Source organism: Pholcus phalangioides, unplaced genomic scaffold, assembly GCF_987345545.1.
Source record: "Pholcus phalangioides strain wild (caught in Gottingen) unplaced genomic scaffold, Ppha-v1.0 ptg000039l_1, whole genome shotgun sequence".
NCBI lineage: Eukaryota > Metazoa > Arthropoda > Arachnida > Araneae > Pholcidae > Pholcus > Pholcus phalangioides.
In genome coordinates this window covers 7,112,974-7,132,456 of record NW_028301625.1, presented here as the reverse complement: position 1 = coordinate 7,132,456, position 19,483 = coordinate 7,112,974, and the positions used below count along the sequence as shown (strand labels likewise).

The following is a 19,483-nucleotide window of genomic DNA, read 5'->3' as shown; positions in this document are numbered from 1 at the left end:
CGTTTGCAAAGGAAATGCTGAGGTAGACATGCCGTTACGCCGCCGTCGAAGACCATATGAGCAGTTGTCAGAGTTCGATAGGGGAAGAATCATCGGGATGATGGAAGCTGGGTGGTTAGCTCGGCGAGTAGCTCGTCAACTAAGCCGTTCTGATTTTACTGTGAGGAGGTGTTGGGACCAGTGGACAGAAGAGACATTATTTACACGGCGACCAGGTTCAGGACACCCTCGACAGACCAGTCGTCGAGAAGACGGCCTGCTCTATCCCCAGATTTGTCACCATATCTGGGATCATTTGGGACGGCAAGTTGGACACCCTACGAGGTTGGTGGAACTAGAGGCGCATTTACAGCAACTGTGGAACGAGATGTCTCGGGACATCATACGGAACTTGTATGCCTCAATGCCCGCTCGTATCGCATCGTGCATTCGCGCTAGAGGGGGTCCAACAGTGTACTAAAACTTCTGTTCATCTGCACTTTTTTCTGCAATAAATGATCCTTTTTCTTGGATTTTCTAATCACTTACTTATATCAACGTAGTACTTACATGTGTAAAATTTCGTTTCATTTTGACGACTTCTTCTGGGTGCGCAAATTTTTATGGCAATGAGTGTATATATATATATACAGACAAAAATTCATACTTTTAAAATATTTTCATAAATATTTTAAGATATTCACACTTTTAAAATATTTTTGTCATGCGGTAATAAAAGTCAATTTAAAAACAACTAGTCATGATTTCAGTTTCAAGTTAAGTTTGATAGGAGTTTTAGAAGACTAGACTAAAATTTTTGTCGCCACTGTGAATAAGTTTTCATTTTTGGGAAGCATCAGTTCTTTTTAGTACCATTTAGGAGTAAAACATACTTTAAAAAATTTCCCTATAGTTTTCAATGCTTAGTGAACTTAATCCAATTTTTTTAGTGAACTCAATCCAATTTTTTTATGAAATTAATTTAATTTTATCATAACCTTAATTTCTTTCATGTATTTACATTTAGCAAATAGGGGTGCAAAACAAAAGTTTTTTAAAGCATCCATTAACCTCTTAACATACAGGGGCGAGATACTACAGTCCTGAGTAGATGGAAGAAAGACATTCAAGATCACACTTTCTCTTTTCTCTGAAGACTCTTCATTGATAACCCTGTAAATAATTGTTTTTTTTAATATCCCAGAACAATAATTTGGTTTTTTTTCTCCCTCGCTACAGTTTCATGAGTAAAAAAAAACAGTATTCATGTATAGGGGAAGGGTAGCAGGGAGAGCAGGAAAGAATGGAGAAAACCTGCTTCTCTAATTATTTTTCCATTTTCTATATGTTAACAATAACATCATTTTTTAAAATTTATCTCTGGTACTTCAACTATACATCGTCCAAATTTGTTGCCAGAAGTCTGTACATAACGGAGTTAATGTTACAGAATAATTCCTCGGCTAACAAAGAAAATTTGTTCCAGAATCACATTCATTAACTGAAATCTTGGCTTTTACTGCCAGCATCAAGACAAGATTTTCAGCTAAAAAAGATTGTGGTTTCAACCTTTTTTTTTTGTCCATAGCCCCCTTTCAACCATTTCTCATTCCTGTGGTCCCCTTGCGAACATGAATAATTTTCTACTCCCCCCTCCTTCCCCCCGTTTTCCCATTAGAAGATAGTTATTCGAAAATTGTCTGAAGTATAAATATGTTTGAATTTAATTTAATTTTTAATTTATGAGAATAACAAAAAAGCAAAATAAACATAACAGAATACAGTAAAAAAATAAAATAAATTATTTTCAATCAATGTAAACTCTGCGCTTAAAGACGGCATAATGTCATCAAGTTGCTGTACTAGATAAAATTTGTATTATTTCCAAATTAGTTTTTTTTTTCTTTTTTTGGGTAAATGATTATGGTTTCATTGAGAAATGTCAGTTGTAGCTTCCAAAATACGCATTCTTATAATGATAAACATCGCAAAAAGTGGTAGCAAGCAGTTTTATTAATTTTATTCTCTTCATGCGGATAAAAATAGTAATGAGGGAGAGGCCACACAAATGAAACAATTGAAAAGTTCAACCTTTCAAATCGTTTTCAACAATAATACATGTATCAAGGATATAGGTTCATGTTGTAGCTCTACTATGAATTTCAAAAAATGAACTAAAATACATGTGAAATTTTTTTAAATATTTGTTTGAAATATTCATTCCAGAGAAATCATGTACGCAGTGACAAAACTGTTCGTGTGAACATAATAATGATTCATTATCAGGATTTCAAGCCTATCGGAAAATATAAATAATCAGATTTTCAAATAAGAAAATTATCAGTTTGTTGACTTCAATTTCGATACGGTGAAAATCTGATATTTCATTGGATGACAAGCTACCTTCAAGTGGCTTTTTGGTTCATAATGTCGCCGCTCTCTCGCAGGCGAACAAAGCAACGTGCGAGTTGGCTTAAACACAACACAATATTTTACATAACAGTCCATACTATATTTAATATACAGGGTTCATAGGTAACCGGGCATATGACATTTTACTGGCGAACCATTGGTCCTAAAGGCATCCTTCCAGTTGGAAAAAGTACACAAATAATGTGTAGTACTCAGCTAATTGATTCATGTTGCCAGGGTAACTGGCAACTCATAGTTATTAAAATAAAAATGTTAACTTTTTATGCGGACACCCTGTGCCTCAAAACCCAATTGGAAAGTTTTTTCCCCCATCTCCAACAAAAGCATTTAACATTCCTAAGTGCAATATTCACTGAGATATTTGAAGAAAGTCGGAAAAAAAACAGCATTAAATGTGGGGAAACCATTTTACCCGCATTTAATGCTGTTTTTTTCCTAAATTTCTTCAGTTTTTTGAATTCGCATATCGCGGTGAATATTGCACTTAGAAACGTGAAATTATTTTAGTTGGCATCAGGAAAGAGAGCAACAACTTCTTAATTGGGTTCTTTGGCACACGGGGATGGTATAAAAAGGTTTTTTATTTTAATAACTACAACCCCTTACAACATGAATGACATGGACACATGATTTGGATACTTTTTCTAGTTGGTATGTCTCTAAGACTAACCGCTCGCCAGTAAAGTGTCATACGTCCTGTTACCCATGCAGCCTGCATATAAAAAAATAGTTTGAGAAGAAATACAGTCGTCTCGTTTTAACAAATACCGTTATAACGGAAAAAAATATTGTTTCAACGAAAACTTTTCTAATTCCCTGGTTTTATATAGGGACAATATAAAAATCTGGAATTCCTTTGTAATGAAATTTTGTTATTAGGAAGTGATTTCTCCGGTCACTTGGAGTTCATTATAATGGGGTTTGACTTTATTCCATCCAAAAAGAATCTAACATTTTTACACTAAAATAATTGAACTTCGGAAATTTGATCTGAAAACAGTCCTTTTTATGATGGTTATGTCCTTTTTACTTTTATAAATTTAGGAAGGAAACAAAAGGAAGAAAGGGTGGGGAGAAAAAAGAAAAATGGCCAAGAGGGGCTCGGTTGTGCGTAAATGCCTTGAAATTCCATTTGTGCGCAAGGGTATTCGCTCCTCATTCTCAGTTTTATGACAAAATTTCACATTTATGAGACGTTTAACTACGGTCACGATTAATCTCTATATATAGCTTTCAATATTAAAATATTTCATTCATACGAAGCACAATTTCAATTATTTGACATTTTCATTTTGATTCGAACTCCAAATCTTTGGCATTTAGACATAATTTCCAACTATCAAATGCACGCAGTTTTTGCAGATTGTGAAAATACGTTGCTGAATCGGTTTTGCATGCGTATTATCAACGGGTTATGGGTTTTTTTTTACAAGCTTTCATTTTCCACCCATCTACTTCTTGAATTACATTTACTACCAGCATTCAAAAGAATGTCAATGAATGGTCAACGAATCTTTGTCTGCTTTCTTTATGGCAGCCCTCTTTGAAAAGTCTTCGAACACACACAATTTTCTGCCATTACTGTTACTTCATTTTGCTTAAACCTCTTCTATAGATTGTGTCAGGGGCTACTGTCACCCCCAAGTTATAAAACCACTGAGATTACATGAACCACTTTTTTATTTCCTTCCTCATGTTAATGTTACTTGAATAGGGGAAAAATTGCGAAAAAGATATTCTATGCACACATTTTGTTTGAAATTCATTTTTTTTTAGTCAGAGTGACTTAAAAATATTTAATTTCACTAACTTCTTCGTGGCCCCCGTATCAGTAGCCGTGGCTCCCCTTTTGCGAGATTTTCATCCGTGGCCCCCTGGAATATCCTAGGGCTCCCCTGGGGCCATATGGCCCCCGGTTGAGAACCACTGGTTTAGAGGAATTTTGTTTTTCAAACATTTCATCCACAAATGCAATATAAATCTTCAGCAGAGACAAGGGCAATATCTTGTTACATAATTTGATTCATGTTTGTTGAGGTGAATTAAAAAAACAATCTACTATTGCTAAATATTTGTGACCTAACAACAACTATACAAATCTATCAAACAAAATCGCCATCCTCTTGCCTTGTGATAATGAGATTCGGTACAATAATTTTTTAGAGTAATATGTGAATCAGCAGGTAAGCAGGCACTTCAAGCTACGTAAAGGTCATAAAATATCACTTTGCCTGAGGATCCATGTTCCTGTTAAGATGGTCTGATTCAAAAACTATTTGTGCATGGAAATAATTGGCTACATTGAAGAATGTAGGATGGGAGATTATCAGTCTATGTTTAGCCGCAGCTCCCCAGAAAAATCTAATAAGTCTTTTAAAAGCATTGAACAGACACACATATATATAGACAGATTGCCTCTGTGTGACAAAGACTTTTGACAACCCCTAGGAGCTGCAGCACACACCTTGAGAACCACTGAGTTGTAGAATATGGGTCTGAAATTGTATTCAAATCTATGTGAATATCATTGTTATTTGTGAAATACTTTGATAATTTTAAAGTCTGTTCAAGAGTTGAATTAAATTTTCAAGTCAGTCTGCAGACCACCTGTCCAATCTTCATGCATCATAGGTTCAGAAACCCCACTTCAACTTGATTCCTCTTATTAAACTTGAGAACTTATTGTGTAACAGATCTGACGAATATCAGACATAGCAAATGTTTTTCTCATTTTTATGTGACTTTGTTTTATCCAGTCTCAACTGTATAGCATACATAGAAGAAAGGTGACTTAGACAATGAGAAAGAATAGAAACACCCCCCCCCCCCCGCCATGCTCCTCAGAAATATTTTTTCTTTTCATTTCCTGTGTAATAACAAAAAAAAGTTGTTTAAGATTTCTCTCTGCTAGTGGACCTGCACATCGTCTAAATTTTTTGCCAAATGGGGTTGAGTGCTATTTAAAAAAAACCCAGTTTTTTGTTTTGTTCTTTTTTAAATATTTTTTTTTACAAACCCTGGACACATCATATAATGAAGAGTTAAATTAAAAAAATTGAAACTTGCTCCCAAATCCAAAGACTGAAGTGAACCAGTGAATGACCACACGTGAGCTGTTTGGTCTCCAGAAGCAGATACTATGTAATTTTGCGTAGGATGAAATCTGGCTGAATTCACTGAACCTTTATGTGAATGGTACTGCAAGAGACATTCCCCAGTCTTTATTTCAAATATACGTGCTGTGTGATCTGCGAGGAAGGAAGAAAAAAATTAAACACAGACATGTTTAACTTCCAAATGGTAATAATACTGTTCAAAACATATCTGAGGTACCACCTCCCGTCAAGGCCATTGCTGTATCTGATCTAGAAATTTTTTGTAAACTTAATGTAAATGCCTAACGCCAATTTTCATTCAAGAAGGTTACATATACTCTGATGGGCCACCGTAAGAGAGTACATTTTTGTTTTCTTTTTGACTTGACATCACACTTGTAAACATGTAAAGCAAACAAAAGTAGTAAATAAAACTGAAATTCCTTTTAATGGTCACCTTGCAGATACAGTCAACACTTTTTTGCGGCCAAACAATATGTTTTATTTAAAATTCTTCAATCACAATCCCCCTTTTATATAATCACCCCTCTTTTACAGATGAATTCTTTCATTCCACCAGTGTCTGCAAGTATTTTACTGTGTATGCAAATGACTATTGCCAAAAAAGAATGACCCTTTTCAGGGTGTCTTGTGTTTAAGGGAGTCAAGTTTTGGTTTTAAAGATGGGAGAAATAAAAAAGATTGGGGGAGATGATTTGTTACAAAGATGTGCTCACAGTGTATTGCTCAGATCAGAAATGTATTTTATGGAATAAAAATTCAGTTCATTGGAAAACCAAATGAATCCCACATCAATCTTGCTGACATAAATGTTATTGAAGGAAGTTGTTAGCATATATCTCTCTAAGATTCGCAGCACAAACAGTAGGAGGTTGACAGTTCTGGATGATGTATGGAAACCAATGTTTGTATACCAGGTATTGTATACAAAAGATATTTTAGATGACATTATGAGTGAACAATCTTTATAATTCAGCCAAAACTACATTACTTAGGAAGGATGACAGAAGCTGTACTTGATTCACTGTTTGGATGATCTAGGCATCATCAACAGTGATTTTCTTTCCTTCAAACAGAGCACAACTCCGGTCTATTTTACCATCGGCAATTTACTAATGACTGAGTTATGAAGGAAGTGTGCATGTGTACCTCACGGTCTCAACTGTACCCAGTGTCCTGTGTGAATTCTAGTCTGTCATCTATATTTCAAATTGTAAGTGAAGTGTGATGATTGAATATTTGTACAGTTGTAGGTATGCTGCTCTCTGTGGCGAGACTTTTTAAGGGGGGTGTATCTGCCATACTCTATATTGATCTTCGCCTATAAAACGAACATCGTCACTATTGACGACAACAAGTTCTAGCTGCTGTTTGCATCTAACTTTCCCACTGGTCGGATGTTACTAGTATGTTTTTATTATTATTTGCTAATACTACAACCTAAATGTTTTTAACTTTGTTAATCATTGTCAGGGCCAGATTAACCATTAAGGAAAATAAGCATGTGATTAGGGCATCAGGAGGAAAGGGGACACCACAGAAAGTTATCAAATTATAATTTTTTTTAATGTACAGCTTTTTTTCCACAGTATCTACCATTCGGTAGAAAATCCTCAAAGATCACATTGGAAATGAAAGTATGTATCTTGAAATTCCTCTTTGATGCAAAATGAAACGCATATGCTGTTTCCACATCAACAATATTGAAATCTCAAATCTAGGGAAACGGAATAATATTGCAAACTAGAGTTCATGTTAATGCTGAGTTTTTGGAATAAGATACCACAAATTTTCCATAAAGTAAGCCCAGGCAGTGCCATCTTAACACATGGGTCCACTCGAGCATGGCCAGTGGCCTCAAGTGCTTAAGAGGCCTTGTGATGAGATATGGTGCTATGAATTTCGAGAGAAAGCATAGAAATATATGAGTCTCCAGAATATCATTTTGCCGGGAGGCCCATGATGCTAGATGGCCCTGAGCATTCTTAGCAGGGTCATAGGCTCCAGAGGCCTATGCAGGTAGGTGGTCCATACCTCCCAAATTACAATTAAAAAGTGAAAAATATTTTTGTAAAAAAGAATTAAAATGTCAAAAGAAAATACCTTTATATATTACCAAATGAATATCTGTTAATTTAAATTGCTTTTTGGAAGGTTAGTAACAAAAAATTTCTCTGCAAAGATTCCTTGTGACCCTCGATAGTTCAATTCTGTGTACGATCTTGATAGACCCAGACCAATAACTAGGCTGGGCAATCGTACCTCGAGCCAAATGGGAGCCCCCAAACCCTCTTTAATAGCGTAACCCTTTTTAGGGGACCCCCCAAGAAGTCATGCTACAGCCTTGATAGGCCCCTGGGCAAAGAGACTTTTCCAAGGCTCCCATCTAGCTAAAAATACCTGCCTTCCAATTTGCATACTTACTCACAAAAATTGTAACCAGATCTAATTGTCACGAGGTTTTTTTTTTGTACGTGAGGTCCCTGAGGCGCACCCAGATGGTCCCATGCATTGAAAAGACACAGCGTCAGCCAAGTTTTACAGAATTAGGATATGAACTTAAAATATGCAGATCGACGAGTGTTATATATATATATATATACACTCATGTCCCTAAATTAAGGATAATTCAGAATCACACGGAAATCGAAATCTAAAGTAAAAATTTCACCTGTAGAATTATCACACACATCTGCAAGAATGATATGCAAATTTCAGGAAGCCACCAGATGATGCCGATAGTATGTCACAATGATGAGAGTGTAAGAGGGGGGGTATATGAGGAATGGTGGCAAAGAAGTGAAATTGTTCACAAGAGTTCTGTAAGGTGCTCAGTGCCATAAGCGAATAGCTATGACACAGAGGACGCATGTGGATGATTTTTTACGTGGTAGAGTTATTGGTCACCTGGAATGTGGGCGTACTCAGATGGAAGTATCCGAGGAACTTGGAATTGCCCAATGTGTCATCTCTAGGCTTTGGCAACGATTCCAAGATAACGGAAATGTCAGAGACGTTACAGTACAGGTCGCCCACGAGTTACAACACCGAATGAAGACCGGTATTTGGCAGTAACTGCCAAAAGAAGCAGACGGAGCACAGCATCCGACCTGTCTCGTCAGCTATCTGCAGCCATGGGTACCACAGTTTCGAGGCAAACCGTGTACAGACATTTGGGAGATATTGGTCTATATGCTCGCAGGCCTGTCAGATGTGTTCCGCTCACGGCAACTCACTGTCGGCAGCGATTAGCCTGGAGTAGAGATCATGCAATGTGGACATCATCACAGTGGGCTTGTGTGATGTTTTCCGACGAGTCCAGGTTTAGCTTGCAGTCTGATTCACGTCGGACTTTCATATGGAGAATGCCAGGTACCCGTTACCACCACGACAACATCATTGAACGACACCGTTACGGTGGTGCAGCATTGCTCGTTTGGGGTGGAATTATACTGGGTTCCAGAACAGATATGCATGTTCAAACCGGAACCATGAAAGCCTAAATTTATCGGGACATCATTCTGGAACATGTATGTTTGTTTAGGGGTGCCATGGGCGCAGAATTTGTGGTGTTTATGGATGACAACGCCCGTCCTTACCGAGCAAACATTGTAAATGAATGCCTTGAATCTGAGGATATAACCCGTATGGAATGGCCAGCATTCTCACCTGACTTGAATCCGATAGAGCATATGTGGGACATGCTTGGCCGACGAGTTGCAGCCCGTCAACCACCTCCTACATGTGTACCGGAACTTCGGAGAGCATTGCTTGCTGAGTGGAGGGATCTTTCCCAAGATCAGATCGATAATTTGATGCTCAGCATGCCTAGGCATTGTACAGACTGTATTTCATCGCATGGGAGACTTACAATGTATTAACCATCATACCAACCTTTGTAATAGTAAGTTTTTGTAAAGGAGATATTTTTTACAATTGCTCCAGGGAGCAAAAATCATAGTTTTTATGAATGGTATCATACATACACCATCGTTTTTGTTCTTTATCTTTTGTTTAATAAATGGGCTTTATGAATAAGTAACATTTGTTTTGTTTCTGAACCTTTATTTGCCGGAGCTGGCATTATCCTTAATTTATGGACATGAGTGTATATATGGATGAACTGTGTAATTTGATCCAACATAGAAGGAAAAGAAATGCTACCAGTTCTACATTGCAAATGAACTCTAAAATGTATCAGAAAGAAAAGGTACCCAATCATGACAATTAATCAAATAAAAGGTACTTTTGAATAATACTGTGGCTGTGTGTGTGTGTGTGTGCGTGCAAAGGTTCAGTGGTTGCTTCTAAAGCTAGTTCAGGAAATTCTAAAAAGCAGAAAATATTTTGAAATATTTTTAAAATACAATGGTGGGGGGTATGCGATTACACAAACACATATAATACATAAAATACAAATATAAATATATAAATAATGCAATAATGCAACAGTCACAGGGAGGTGCTTTAGTGATCATAAAAAAAAACCTATAAATCAACATACGATTATGCATGAATTGGACTGGCAGAGCAGTTGACAGCAAGGGTATTTTAATGAATAATTCGACCGCGGGAGGTGAGAAGACAGTAACACACACAACAGGGAGTGATTGAGAATCTGAGGATGAAATCAGAAATAATTTTCAATATTGAAAATTTGTAGCAAGTGTTTTTTGAGGTTTTTTCTGAAAATTGAAAATGAGGGGGACTGTATGAGATCATTTCGAAGGCTATTAAAAAATTTAGGAATGAGAAAGCTAAAATGTTTTTTGAGGATAGTTTTATGAACTAAAGGCATTGAGTAAATAAAATTGTGTCTATTAGATGTTCTTGATGAGTTCAGAGGTAAAGAGAATTGGTTTTCTTTAATTATAAGTATGGATCGGTAAAAGTATAGATGTCTTAAAGGAAGGATGTTTAATTGAAGAAATAGTTCATTTGTTGGAGTGATGTAATTGCTTGCCGAAATTCTAATAATTTTTTTTTGTAAAGAAATAATGGATGCAATATTGGTGACATAATCACTTCCCCAGAGTGGCAGACCATAAAGTAAGTGTGAATGAAACATTGAATAATAATAGGTTAACAAGAAAGATCGGTTTACATATGGTTTCAGGTTGAAAAATTTGTATAAAATGAAATGAAGTTTTGATTTTAAATGATTACAATGAGATATCCATTTTAGATTTTGATCAATATAAATACCTAGGTATTTTATAGAGGATATTTGTTCTATACGTTGACAATCACATGAATTATTACTAGTACAATTTGGTTCATGGAAAATTATGTCATAGTCAATATGTGGAATATTGTGTAAGGAAAAGTTGATAAATTTACTTTTGGAAATATTGATATGGAGATCATTAGCAATAAACCAATTATGAACTGTTAACAGATTGGTATTTATATTGTTGATAAGTGTTGGGTAGTCATCTCCTGAATAAAGAATTACAGTATCATCTGCAAATGTGATGATTTTTTACCCTTGATATTTAAATTACAGAGATCATTGATAAAAATTATAAATAATAATGGTCCTAAATTAAGATCCTTGTGGGACTCCTTTGATTATCTTCATGGCCTTACTTAAACAATTATTGCATTTAACTTTTTGAGTTCTATTAGTGAGATAAGAATGGATAAAATTAAAGGTATTTCCTCTAATTCCATAGGAATACAATTTTGAGAGCAAGATTTCATGATTCACGCTGTCAAATGCTTTTCTTATGTCCAGAAAGATACCTATTTTTTTTTCTAGATTGGTCAATATTCTCGTAGACATATTCAGAAAAGTTTAAAAGAGCAAATTCAGTATTTCTATTTGGTAGAAAACCTTGTTGGTCTTTGGAGAAGAAATTATTGTTATTTAAAAAAGAATAAATCCTAGTTTTAATAAGTGTTTCAATTATTTTTGAGGTAGGTAACAATATTGAGATGGGCCTATAGTTGCTGAGGTTATTCTAATTACCATTTTTAAAAATAGGAACAACTATAGCTGATTTGATTGATTCAAGAAATTCACCCCTTTCAATGCAATTATTAATTAGGTCAGCCATTCATTGATACATGCATTCAGGAAAGCTCTTTAGAATTTTAGTAGTCAAAGTATCATAACAAGATGCAGTGCCTTTCAGAGATTTCGCTATTTTGTAGACTTCAATTTGATCTGTGGGGGGCCAGAAAAATTGATTTGTCACTGCGAGGAATATACTGCTCAAAATTTCCGTATTCATGGGTTTGTTGTGTAGTATTTATGAAATGGTTATTAAAATCACTAGTCAGTACATGCAAATTAGTTTCCGAAGGCAGAGTGTAGTTTTTTTTATCATATCCAAGTATTTTGTTATTAAGTTTCCAACGTTCGGACGATGTAGAGCAATTCGAAAAACAAGTTGAGTAATAATTTTTTTTTTGTCGCTCTAATTTGTTTTTTGAGATATGTTGCGACGTTTTTGTAAGCATTCTTGACTGTTATGTCAAATGGGTATTTTTTTGTTTCAAAAAAAGTTTTTGCTTGATCTTGGTTAAGTCAACTATTTTAGAGGTAATCCAAGGTTTATTTTTTTTATTTTTCGGTTTGATCTGTAAGTATGATGTATGATTGTTAATTATGGTTTCAAGTTTAACCATGAATTCATCAAAAACCAATCCTGGACTTTCATTTGTAAAAACAAAGTTATAATGTTGAAGATAGGTTGCGATTCTAGATAAGTCAATTTTTTCAAAGCGTTTCCTGTCAGTATTATCAGTTCTTGGATTAATCAATGAAAACTTGTGTTTACAAGAAATTGGATAATGATCAGTCAAATCTGTAGTAAATATAGATGAAGAAATTTTCTTGATTCTAGATGAGTTACGAATAAAAATATGATCAATACAGGAGTTAGAGTGAGGTCTTGTTATTTTGAAAATTAAAGGAGCAAATCTATGACTGGATAACATGTCCAGATAATCTGAGTGGGTACCAGAATCAGTTTTAAGGATGTCAATATTTATATCACCAATTAGTAAAACATCTCTATATTTGATATTTTTAAAAAGTGAATCAAGTTCTTCAATACATTGAGTTTGTGGGAATGAATGCGATCTGTACAAGCTGAAGATGGTAAATTTTAATATAGGTTCTTGAATAACTATCAATTCTCCTATTTGCATTACTATAAAATCAAGTTCGAAAAACTGAAGGGATTTTTTTGTATAAACGAAAATTCCACCTGAACTATTGTATATTGTAATCTCTGCATCTCGTAAATAAATTATAATTTGGCAATCTATAGTGATCAACCTCATCCTCAAAAACCCAAACCTCAGACAAAACAAGAATATCAATATAATCAATAGATTCATTCAATAGGACCATCAGTTGGTCAAAATTTGCTCTTATGCTACGAATGTTGAAGTGAACAATGTTAATAACATAAAATTTATCATAATCATGCATATTTTGGGTATAAAGAAAATTAACGAACTCCTCCAGAGTGCCAAGATCAGAGAATTTTATGCTAGATATTCCAAGAAAATGTAGATTTATATACAGTAATTACCAGCATCCTGGAAGAACCATCAATTTTTATACCCAATTTAAAAATTAAAATGTTATCATGCAAAAAAATGTAGCACAAGTGTACAATTTTAATCGGAAATTTAATTAACTTTAAGTTAGATACTGTAATATTCACATAATATACTAGCAAAAAATTGTATACGATTGAGTATATTTTAGGAATTTGTATATGAATTTTTTCCAAATTATTTTTTTAATAGATAATTTAACTGTATAATTTTGAAGCCAGAATTATGTCAAGCATTGAAGCAAAAACTTGCAGAACAATAGAGAGGCTTGATGCTTCATCTCTACTGTAGCATTGGTTTTGAAGATGTCAAAGACTTTGCAAAAGTAGAAAAAGTGGGAATTGGGAGAGGGACCTTTAAAATAAATGAAGTGTGTGCTTGAAAATACTGTAATATTCACATCATATTCTTGGTAGAAAAACATCCAATGACATTTTATATTTCGAAACATAAAATTTCATTTGACATTTTTTATGATTTTTTTTTCAATGCAGATAGATAGATGTGAACATGGCCCCCCACATCCTGGAGCAAGGCCCCTAGGTTGAGATTTTTTCTTGCCCCAATGCCAGATTTTCACGGGCTTCTTTATGATGAATTTCTAGCGTGAATAAACAAAAAATTATGAAAATCGTCCCGGGCCCTGTCAGCCCCACCCTTTTAGGGGCCATGGATGGGAAATACATTGCGTATGGTCACCCTGGAGGGAAATCTGCAATATCCAATATCATCAATTCTCCAAAAAAAAAACCAACTAAACCTGAAAGTAAATGCCAAAAATCATTGAACTGGATAGTCAATGGCATGAAATGGTGAAAAAGGGGGGGGGGGGGGCGCAGGCACCAAAATTACTCAAGTGCTTAGGGCCTTCAAGCGTCTTAATCTGGCCCTGATCATTGTTAATACATTCCGTTATTGTTGAGTTTCATCGCCTTGGTTTTTATCTTCTGCATTTGATCCTGAAGCATGTAAAAAAACCTTCTGAGAACACTGAGTCTTACCAAAGTGGAAGTTTGATATATTTATCCTTCATCTGGCTATGATGCACATGGTGACCCAGATGTGATTTGAACACACAACCTTCTGTGAAAGACTGAAAGACCTTATTTGATTAAAGAAGGTCTATCAACAAGGTTAACTGTTTTTAATCTGTTTAACAAATACAAATACAAATACAAATACAACGCCACAACAGGCAAAATGCCCAACGAGGTGGCTGATAAAAAGATGCCCATAAAAATATGGTTGTCATATGTTTCAAAAATACAGCAACCCAATTAAAAATGCAATTAACACAAATTACAAACAATATATACACATGATAAAATATTATACGATGCCCATAAAGATTACTTATGGTTGTCTTATTCTAAGAATGGATAGCTTCTCGATTTACCCCAACATGTTTATCGTATTTCTTTTTAAACGTGTCAATTGTGTTACAATTTACTACCTCCGGGGGTAAGCTATTCCATTTATTAACAACCCTATTGGAGAAAAATTCCCTGCGACACCATAACCTTGCATTGTCCCTCACCAATCGATACTGGTGTCCCCTTGTAAAAGCAGTCGATTGGCGGTGTACTAAAAGTTCATGGTCCATCCTATCCATCCCATTGAAAATTTTGAACACTTCGATCATATCTCCTCGACACCTGCGTTCATCCAATGTAAACATATTCAAAAAATGAAGTCTTTCTTCATAACTCAAGCCCTGTGTGCCAATAAGGACACGCGTAGCTCTTCTCTGCACCCCTTCAACCAAGTCTATGTCCCTCTGTAGGTATGGTCTCCAAAACCTTACAGCATACTCCAGTCCAGGACGAACTAAGCCTCGAAAAAGAGGAAGAATGACTTTAGGAGAACGCGAAGAGACCTTTTTGAAAATGAGACCAAGCATTCTATTCGATTTTTTGACAACCGCTGAACAATGTTCAGAAAACTTAAGTCGCTCGTCAATGAGAATTCCCAAATCGGTGACTCTAGTTGCATCCGGGATAGTGACACCATTCAACTCGTAAGAGAACCGTTGGTTGTTCGAACCAAAATGAGCGACCATGCACTTATCTACGCTAAACGTCATGCTCCATTCATTTGCCCATGCTGCAATCTTGTTTAAGTTGGTCTGGAGCAACTCCCTATCGCTTTCATTCCCGATTACCCCCATTAGCTTCACATCATCTGCGAATTTGCTAGTAATTCCATCGATACCCTGATCGAGTTTATCGATAAAAAGTGAAAAAAGTATGGGGCCAAGGACACTTCCCTGAGGAACTCCACTTGTGACGTCTGTCCAACCAGAGAATTCCCCGTTCACCATAACTCGTTGCGACCTATCTCTTAACCACGATTCTATCCAATTCAGCAAGTTGCCCCCTATTCCAATCTCGTGTAAACGCTTCAAGAGTTTGCCATGTTGGACCCGATCGAATGCCTTCTGGAAATCAAGGTAAACAACGTCGACATTTTTGCTCTTACCCAAAGCCTTAGTCACGTAATCATAGAAGCAAAGGAGGTTAGTTACACATGACTTCCCCTTCCTGAACCCATGCTGATTATCCGACAATACATTATTCTCGTCTATCCACTTCACAAACTGCCTTTTGATGATAATTTCCAAAATTTTCGAGAGGGAGCTCGTCAAACTCACTGGACGATAATTAGACACCACTTCTCTACTACCCTTCTTAAATATCGGAACAACGTTAGCCAGTTTCCAATCTCTCGGGACGATACCCTCAGCAACACTACTCCTGTATATCTGTGCGACTGGCCCCAACAATTCATTAGCACCTTCCCTGAGAACCCTAGGATAGATATCATCTGGTCCTGGTGCTTTGCTTGCACATACATTTCTTAGAAGATTTAGGACCTCCACGTCTTCCACTTGAATATCGTTGAGGTTAAAAACATTTAGGTTATAGGATTAGTGAGTAATTATAAAAACATGCTGGCAACATCCAAAAAGCTCTCGAAGTTTGGGAACAACCAAAACCAACTTCAAACAACCACCACTGTGCTATTTCTGATGTTCAAACTTCCTCGCAATGCAAGTCCATGACGATACCCACATGACAGCACAGCAGCATCTTTAGTGTAACTACTACTTATATTCAACCTTCTATGATCCAGTGTATATCAATTATACATGGCATACACATGGTCGCAAAACCTATTATACCTATTTCTTTTATCAATTTTTTTTTTGTATTTTACTTTCATTTCAGTACAAAATACAGCTGTATAGCACATTTTTTTTTTATCTAGAAAGAGTTGATTCCTTGCCAGTGTCAGTTTTGAAAACTCCTAGAATTTTACATGTCCAGAAATTTATAAAATATTACCAAATTGTGAGAATCAGAAACAAAATTCAAGTTAACAGTAATTTAACTTTGCTAAGCAACATTTTATATTTCTATAGATAATGGTAAAATAAAAGGAAATTGTATATTTACATATAAATATAAACACAAAGGCCCCAACAGGCAAAGCCTGTTACCCAACTAGGAGTCTGGAAAAAAAGCCCATAAAACATATGAATGTCAAATATAACTAAAATACAGCAACCCAATATAAGAGCATATATCACAAAAAAAAAAAATTAACAATGGTTCAGTGTATATTGATTATACATGGCATATTATACTGCCCATATAAATATTATGTGGTTGCTTTATTCTAAGTATGTATACCTTCTTGATTTACCCCACTATATTTATCATGTTTCCTTTTAAATGTGTGAATTGTGTCATGATCCCAGAGGTAAGCTATTCCATTTATTCACAGGCCTATTAGAGAACAACTCCCTGCTGCATCACAACCTGGAGTTGTCCCTTACTAAATAATACTGGCATCCCCTTGTCAAAGCAGTTGATTGACGGTTTATTAATAACTCATGGTCCATCCTATCCATCCCATCAAAAATTTTAAACACTTCAATCATATCCCCCGACACCTGTGTTCGTCCAATGTAAACATATTCGAGAAATCAAGTCTCTCTTCATAGCTCAAACCTTGCAGGCCATTAAGAGCATGCACAGGTATGGTCTCCAAAACTTTACAGTATACTCCAGTCCAGAACGAACAAAGCCTCCAAAAAGCGGAAGAATGACTTTAAGAGAAAGCGAAGAGACCTTTTTGAAAATAAAAAACTGAGCATTCTATTCGCTTTTTTGACTACTGCTGAACAATGTTCAGAAAACCTAAGCCACTTGCCAATAAGAATTCCCAAATCAATGACTCTAGTTGAATCCGCAGAGGATATAATACCATTCAACTCGTAAGAGAAACGTGGGTTGTTCGAAACAAAATGAGCAACCATGCATTTGTCAATGCTAAATGTCAGGCTCCATTCATTTGCCCTTGCTCCAATTCTGTTTAGGTTGACCTGGAGCAATTCCCTATAACTTTCATTACAGACTACCCCCATTAGTTTACCGTCGTCTCTGTGTGTGTGTGTGTGTGTGTGTGTGAATTTGCTAACAATCTCATTCAATGTTAGCTATACTAAGGGGGGCGGGGCAAAGCCTTTCTGCACCCTTTGGCAGCAAGATCCTTTTTCTCTTCACATCATATCTTGTTCATTTCGTCCCACTTTGTCAGAGTCATATGAAAAGTGGCATGTGAAAGCACCATTATACTGAGGAATTTTACAATCTTAAAGCAACAAAAAAACCAATGAGAGATTCATCAAGCACCCTTCCAAAATGGGTCAACTTCCCCCATGAGGGTCCCCAGCCTGGAGCCCTGTTGTACCCCAGCCCCATGAGGACCACAAAAAATTTTAATTGATATTAATTTTACCAACGACTAAAATCCAAGGGCTGTCAACCAAGGAAGCCAATACGCAGATTTTTTTATGGGCCTGATACATGGATTTATAGCAAACTTTTACTGCTAAAGCTACAAAAACAATCAGATTCATCCAGGGCCCCAGAAATGACACCTGTTAACTTCTCCATTGGGGATCCCGACCTGGAGCCATATCAACTCCCCCTGCCCCCTCCCGTGAGGGTCACGAAAATTTTTCACTTGTATTACTTTCACAACAAATAAATTCCATGGTCTCCTGACTGGATTTATCTCGGGCTTCCGTTGTTGCAAATTTTACAATGCTATATAACAAAAAAAAAAAAAACTGAGATTCATCCAGCCACCCGGGAAATGATTGGATTGTTAACGACCCTCCCACACACACAACCAGACCTGCCAATATCTTTTGTTCTACCGTAATGTTTTATCTAAAATGAAATATGATTTTGCTCACTGGGACACATTCCTCCAATCATGTGAAAACATAAAAATTCTAAATCCAAAATTATTTTATAAATTTCAGAAATGAAAAAATTGATGATACTCAAATATCGGAAAATCATTGTCTATTATTGTGAATCTATCAAAATGCGTGAATTATGAACTCAATGTTTGGCACAAGTTCATTTAGAAAATTCGGTCTTCATTAAAAAAAATAAAATGCCGTATAATTCATGAAAGCATAAAGGGTTAGGATGGCATGCAAATTTCGGAAAAACATTGATCCATCAAACGGATGCTAAAGGATTGAGGTGCCACTCAGTGCACTGTGTAATATAAGTGGCTTGAGACATCGTTTGCCTCATAAGCTGCACCAGTAAAAAACTCCCAGCGCATAGGCAGAGATGGACTTGGAAGTCTGGGGGGCACGGTCATTATTGCTGGGGCATGATGATGATGATGTCAATTGATATATACATATATATATCAATGTAATATCGACTCCACACTTCACGCTGGGGGGCAATGCCCCCAGGCCCCCCCCCCGTATCTCCATCCATATCCCCGCGTGTTCAAATTTTTCTCACTGCTGGGCGTGGGGGAATTTTCGGCCTGTGGTTCCGTGGAGTGATGTTGTTCAACGGACCATCGACTTCCAACGCTGACCAGTTTGCGACATAGGCAGGAAAACATCAATATTAGAGATTCGGTAAAAAAATCATATTTTTAGAAGCAAAAGCATATAAGCGTATTAATTTGCTCACATCGTACTAAATACGACAAAATCATAACGAATGGCAGGTATGCACAACAATTGGATGTTCCAATCCCATCCCCTGCTGTCACATTTCCTATTACAAAGGAGATTTTTTCTCTTTTCTCCCTCTTGATATTTGAGGGAAGCTTCCTCTTATTTTTCTAGGCAATGCTATTCATCACCATGGGGGAATGCCTATTCTAAGAAAAATCGTCCCTCCACAGAAAAAAAAAATAAGGACTTTTTCAGGAGTGGCTGCAAAAAGTAAGGAGTTATGAGGGCCCTTCCAGAGAAATGAATAGGACTTTTTAAGGAGTTTGTAAAAATGTATGAACCCTGCCTAATCTTACAGCACCATCTTTTAGTGACT

At 36.2% G+C, this 19,483-nt stretch overlaps 1 protein-coding gene across 3 annotated transcripts in view; it reads right to left on the bottom strand.

Annotated features, from left to right (window-relative positions):
* Wdr37 (WD repeat domain 37) overlaps window positions 1–19,483 on the bottom strand; it is a 171,004-nt gene that overhangs the window by 47,242 nt on the left and 104,279 nt on the right. For all 3 annotated transcript variants that reach the window (XM_089253993.1, XM_089253995.1, XM_089253994.1), the window contains exon 7: window positions 5,479–5,660. In XM_089253993.1, the coding sequence (XP_089110119.1) occupies window positions 5,479–5,660 (182 nt within the window). The remainder of the gene's footprint in view (window positions 1–5,478; window positions 5,661–19,483) is intronic.